This window comes from Neomonachus schauinslandi, chromosome 5 (assembly GCF_002201575.2).
Source record: "Neomonachus schauinslandi chromosome 5, ASM220157v2, whole genome shotgun sequence".
In the NCBI taxonomy this organism is placed as follows: domain Eukaryota; kingdom Metazoa; phylum Chordata; class Mammalia; order Carnivora; family Phocidae; genus Neomonachus; species Neomonachus schauinslandi.
In genome coordinates this window covers 163,041,071-163,047,070 of record NC_058407.1, presented here as the reverse complement: position 1 = coordinate 163,047,070, position 6,000 = coordinate 163,041,071, and the positions used below count along the sequence as shown (strand labels likewise).

At 59.4% G+C, this 6,000-nt stretch overlaps 1 protein-coding gene across 1 annotated transcript in view; it reads left to right on the top strand.

Moving 5' to 3' along the window:
* The first annotated feature begins 1,535 nt into the window (after positions 1–1,535).
* The window catches only part of GALNT17 (polypeptide N-acetylgalactosaminyltransferase 17), a 445,526-nt gene continuing 441,061 nt past the window's right edge, over positions 1,536–6,000 (top strand). Inside the window, exon 1 of the mRNA XM_021700553.2 lies at positions 1,536–1,773. Coding sequence (XP_021556228.1) covers positions 1,536–1,773 — 238 coding nt within the window. The remainder of the gene's footprint in view (positions 1,774–6,000) is intronic.

Sequence of the window (6,000 nt, the reverse complement as noted above, 5' to 3'; positions counted from 1 at the left end):
CGGCCCACTAACGCGCGGCCTGGCTCCCAAAGTAACAGAATCCGAGTCTCCAGGCCAGATTTTCCCTCTAGCCATTCCCGGCCACGCAAAGCCGAGCTGCGAGCACACAGAAAGGGATGTCTTCATCGCCTCCCAGGATGGAACAAACCCGCCAGCTCGGGGAGTGCTGAGAACCAGAGGGTCCCTCCGACGCCGGCAGCAGCCAACATGACTTGACTGCCCCCATCCCGCGCGGTCCCTACTCTCCAGGCGCCTCCACCCTTTCCGGGTGCGCGCGCACAAGCCGGCGAGCCGGGGAGCTGTGCGCCTGGGAGCTTGTGGGGGGCGGCGGCCGCCAGGCTCGCGGGGAGAGTGGTGGCCAGGGGCGGCGGCGGAGGAGCTGGCGCCGCAGCCGGTCCCCTCGGGCCGCGCCCCGCCCTCCGCCGCCACCTGCGCGTCCCCTCCGGGGCTCTCCAAGCCGGGGCCAGGGCCGTGTGGGCTCTCGGTGCCGCAGCGGCAGTATCGCGGCGTCCGCCAATTAGGAGACTCGGCGTTTGGCTCCGTGGCGCGCGGGACGAGCGGCGCTGCCCGTTCTGGCGAGCGAGGGGGCGCCGCCGCGCTCCCCGCGACGTTTTAGGAGGGGGTAGAGAACTGCTGTGACTTTTGAGGTCCGACTCCTCCTTCCGGCCAGCCTCGCGACGCGCCAGCTCGGAGCGAGGCCATTGTGACCGGCAGGCCCCGAAGGCTCACTGCGTGGGGCTGGGGCTTGGAACGTGTCCGGGCGCCCGCGGCGCTGTGCGCGCTGGTGAGTTTGGTGGCGGGGTGGGGTGTCCCCGGCGCGAGGGGCGGAGAGGACGTCGCGCTCTGCCCCTTGGCCCGCCCCCTAGTGCTGCCCCCACTTTGAGAGTAATTGAGACTTGAGCGTGACTGCGGAGCCGCGAGGATGCGGGCGCCGGGCGCGGGCTTTCCCTCTGCCGGGCGTGATGGAGCGGGTCGGTGAGCGGAACAAAGGCGCCCGCCCCGGGGAGCGGGTCCTGGGCTGAAGACCGCGGGCCGCGCGCCGCGACGGCCGCCTGCGGACGAGGGTGGTGGCCGTGCGGCCCGAGGCGCGGCGCGCTCCCCCGCGGGCGGGCGGCAAACCCTGAGCCCGGCACCTGCGCGCCGCTCCCGCCGCGGCGCCGGGGCAGCCCCGCTCCCGGCGACCCCGAGGTCCAGCGGCGAGCCACTTGCTCACTTGGGAGAGACCCACGGCCCCCGGCCCTTCGCCGAGAAGCGGAGGCGCCTGGAAAGGGCCGCGCGCCGTGAACTGAGCAGGCGTCTCTGGGAGCACTTCTGCACACCGAGAGCTTCCATGTGAGCGATTTCGCTCTCCCCCCTGACCGCCCCGTCCTCCCAGCCGTCCCCGCTGCCGGAGCATCCGCGCTGCGGGGCCGGGAGCCTCTGGGCTCCCCGCCGGCCGTTCGGAGTGTGAGGCTCGCACGGCCCCCGGCTGCCCCGCGCCTCGCCGGAGCCCGAGGGGGCGCGGGTCCGGGGCGAGGGCCGGCCGGGCGTGTTTGATGGCTTCACTGAGAAGAGTCAAAGTGCTGCTGGTGTTGAACTTGATCGCGGTGGCCGGCTTCGTGCTCTTCCTGGCCAAGTGCCGGCCCATCTCGGTGCGCAGCGGGGACGCCTTCCACGAGATTCGGCCGCGCGCCGAGGCGGCCAACCTTAGCGCGCACAGCGCCAGCCCCATCCAGGATGCGGTCCTGAAGCGCCTCTCGCTGCTCGAGGACATCGTCTATCGGCAACTGAATGGTAAGGACGCGCGCCGGCGCCCACGGGGCTCTGAGCGGGCGGGCCGGGCCCCGGTAAACCCCTGGGGCCCTGCGCGCGGTGCCGGGGAGGGGTGGGGGGGAGCCGGTACTTCTTGGCTCCCGCAGCCTCCCGCTTACCCTTTCTGCCCTGTCTTGGCCAGGAGGCCGGGGCTGCTGGAAAGAATTACCTGCTTCTTCTGTGCCCCAGCTGTAAGTTTGCTTTTACTGTGGAAACATGTCAGCCCAGCTGGCTCCCCGTTCCCACCTGGCGACTCGAGCCCGAGTGCAGAAACTAGTCGCGCGGCCAAATGGGACTGGAGGCTCAGGCCGGCCGACTTGGAGGAAATAGTTCGTGCAGCTTAGCGTTTGGTGGGGTCAGACAGGGAGGGACACTGGCGGGCTTAACTGTCTGCAAAGTCAAGGCCTCAGGTCTGGAGCTCATGCACTTCGGTAGTAAGTTGGATGACTATGTCATCTCTCCGGGAGGCGGGCTGCACAGCTAATAATGAGGACTCCTCCCTTCCTGCTGCCTCCGTGGAGGCTGCTCTTAAAAACACACCCGGTTTCTCGCCGGAGAGCTGCCTGAGGGCGATTGTTACAGTTCCTGGTGGGTTGGGGAAGCAGCGTTTCAGAGTGCAGCAAAGCCAGGCGTGCCATCCAGTTAATGGCAGTTGTCAGAATCTGTCCCATGTAAAACGTTCTCCTCAGTGCTTCTGGAGAAGGGGGGACTTTTGATGTGCCCTGGTCACGTCTGGCCCAGGGACTGATGGGTCATTGGACACTAGCTGTCCCCAAGGTCAGAGTGCGAATCACCTACTTGAGTACAAGCAGCTATTGGGAGTCCATAGGGCTGGCATCCAAGGCAGATCCAAGGCTGCCACCTCCCTTCCTGAGCTTCTAACTGGTGTTCTCATGATAATTCCAGAACTACAAATAAGCGTAAAGATAATGATAACAATAATAATAATTGGTATAATTTTTGCTCCCCAGTGATCCCTGCTGGGTCCTACTAGGTGGGATGTGGTCAGATCTCTGAGCACCCTCTGAAATATCGCCTTGGTCTTCTTGATGTCATGTCACAAGTGTCCAGGGGATGCTTTGAACTTGCATCTGCCCTGGGCAGTTGCAATCCCCAGTTTGTTTCCAGACAAATTAGAAGCTTATGGGGTGGGCCTTTGATTCTACTCAGATACCTGCCAAAGACCCAGCCATAGGACCCAAAAGAGAGAGTGCAAGATAGCCTGGGTCTCACTGTAAGGCTGCACGTAGGGACACAAGTCGTGCCACAGTCCCACATGCTCCAAAGAGGAGCAATAAAATGTGAATGGTATTTACTAAGTGCGCAGACATGCAGGGACTCATTTAGTCTTTATAGTAACCCCAGGAGATAGGTGCTGATGCTGCCCGCTGAGGAGTGGAGCTGGGAATTGAACTTGGATGGTCTGTTCCGGAATTGAGGTTCTTAGCTGCGGCACCAGTCTGCCTCAATCTTTGGCATGTGTCAGAGTCAGATGGAGGGCCTGTTAAGTCACAGGCTTCTGGACCTCAGCCCCAGAGTCTCTGATGCAGTAGATCTGGGGTGGGGACCTGAGACTTTGTGTCTGGCCTAGCTGTGGCCTGCACCGTGGCCCACTGCCTACACTGAGCAAGCAAAGAGGAAAACCCATTCGCCTTTCAGTGCCAGCTGGTTGGGGTAGGGTGGGGACTTCTGAGAAGCCAAAAGCCTGCTTCACATGGGGGAAGGGGAGAGGTGTTGGGTTTCTTTGCATGTGTGCTCTCCTGTGATGTAAGCAATTCCCTGGGGGATGAGGGATGTGTCTGGCACTGGGGGAGGGTTGGGTTGGGCACTGTGGGGTGGGAAGACGGAGCTTTCTTGACTTGCTGCCTCTGAGGTGGAGCTGGTAGGAAGACTGGCTTGAGAGCTTTTCCCGGGCAAGCCAGGAATTCTAGCTGCGACTAGGTGGGTGCTATCTTCCTGGCTGCTGAGTGTAATTTGGAGTGATGGCAAGCCCGGAGGAAGAGGTCAGGGAGGAGTCAGGAAATGGAGAGGACACTCCTCTCCACCCCACCTGCCGGTGCGCCATGCCTGTGCTTGCCTTGGGCATTGTGCGTCCCACCTGTTGATGCAGTAGGCCCGCTGGGGCCGCCTGCTGCAGGGGGAGGGTGGCCGAGGGTGGCGAGGGCTCCTGGGGCCTGGATTCCAGTGTCCACTTGCTCTGCAGCCTCTCTCTATCCCTTGCTTCTGAAGGATAAAGAAACCTTGACCTTGGCGTTCTTTATTCCTCAGGAATTAATGGCGGGCCTGTGAGAGCCTGGCACCGGGCATACCGTAGGAGCAAGGCCCGAGGCTTCCTTAGAATCAGCCTCTCTGCTAAGATTCTCAGTGCCCACATCCCGAATCCTGCCTTTGGAAAAACAGTTACAGGTTGTTGTTACTGTCGCATTTTTCTTACTATAGGCCGTGAAGGATGCTTTAAAGAGAAAGTGGAGATGCTGATATGGCAGGGAAAGCACATGGAGATGAGTTAGTTTTTTTCCCCTCCAGACTCTGTCTGGCACCTGCTTTCCCATTCTTTCGGCAAGGCCCCCACTGCTGACCCTGGCTGTTGGGCAGTACGCTCTGCCCCGTGCCCCAGGCCTGGTCTCTCACGCTGGCATTCCACTGATTATGCGTGGCTCCTGCTGTCGGCGTGGGAAGCACCACTCCCCAAGGGCCCAGCTTCTAGTGGCTTTCTCTTTCCTAAGGAATCACGGTCAAGCCTGGAGGCTGATGGCCAGGGTGGGCCATAACCAGCTGTGACCAGCATCTCCCAGGTTGCCATCTTGCCCAGTGCCTTCTGCCTCCTCCGGCCAGACCCATCTGCTCGCAGGAATGCCCCGCATTTGCCTTCGGATTGTAGCCTCCACAGTTCAGCCCCAGCCTTTGAGAAGTTGTCTGGGTTTGCTGTCCCTGCTCCCTTTCTGTATTCCTCCCTACTTTAAAGTTTGGCTCAAGGTCTTCGCCCTGGGGGTGGGAGTGGGGCTGTGCCAGCCACGTGTCTGAGCTCTTCCTGCTCCGAAGTACTTGAAGCTTTCTTGTCAGCGACTCTTTGCACTCATGGTTTATATTCCTGTGCCTCCGTGGGTTTGCCTTTGAGTCCAGAGCTGGATGGTAGGCTTTTTAAGGGCTTGAGCCAGTATTTTGGACTTTTTAATACCACTTCCATCCTTCAGGCATCATCCACAGCACCTTGTACAGCATGTGGTTGATTAATTGGATGGGAGCTAGTTTTAGGAGGTAAATGATAGACACAGAGGAAATAGTCTCGACACTGTCATGGCTGGGTCGGGCTGCATGGATGTGGTGAGGGGGAGGGAGCTAGAAAGACTGAGCTGGGGAGACTGAGTGTGAGGAAGCCATCTTGTCTCCACCATCTTGCCTGTGTATCTTGAGGCTGCTCTGGTCCTTCATTCTCCTGACAGAAGGGCTCCAGATCCTTCGGAGGAACTCGGAAGGGAAGCAGTTGTCCAACATGGGGAATAATGCATTTCAGTATATTTTCTTTGAATGTGCGATTTTTTAATAATATGAATATGGTTTTATATTCCTTTTTTTGGTAGGAAAAAATTCATTCATATTTATTGTAGAAAATTTGGAAACTCTCAAAGAGTTACACGAGAGAAAATAATGCTGTGTTAAAATATTTTGTGAAACGGCGGCTTGGTGGTTCAGTGTGGGCATTAGGAACAACGGACCTAGGGACAGACGGATTTCTCGTTAGAATTCTCATGGAACTCTGCACATGACTTGTGACTTTCTGTCACCTTCTGAGGAAATTATTCATTTCTCTCATTTTAGAGCTGAGAGAAAGGTGAGAAACAGAGACACTGTGTGACTTCGCCAGGATGACATAACCAGGGAAGGGCAGTGCCAAGATTTTCTGAAGACTCGGTACTTCCCCCAGGCAGGGTGGGAGAAAGTCAGGGTGAAGACGGTGTTTCCCTGTTAGACCTGCCCCACACCAGCCCCAGGATCTCTGTGGATGATGCCTGAAGGATGGAAGTGGTGGATCGAGCCCCTGTGCCACACGTCGGAAGGGCGCACACTGCTGCTCCAGGAAGCCCAGGGCAGCTCTGTCGTAAGAGGAAATGCAATTGGGACGCCCGGGTGGCTCAGTCGTTGGGCTCCTGCCTTCAGTTCAGGTCATGATCCCCGGGTCCTGGGATTGAGCCCTGCATCGGGGCTCCC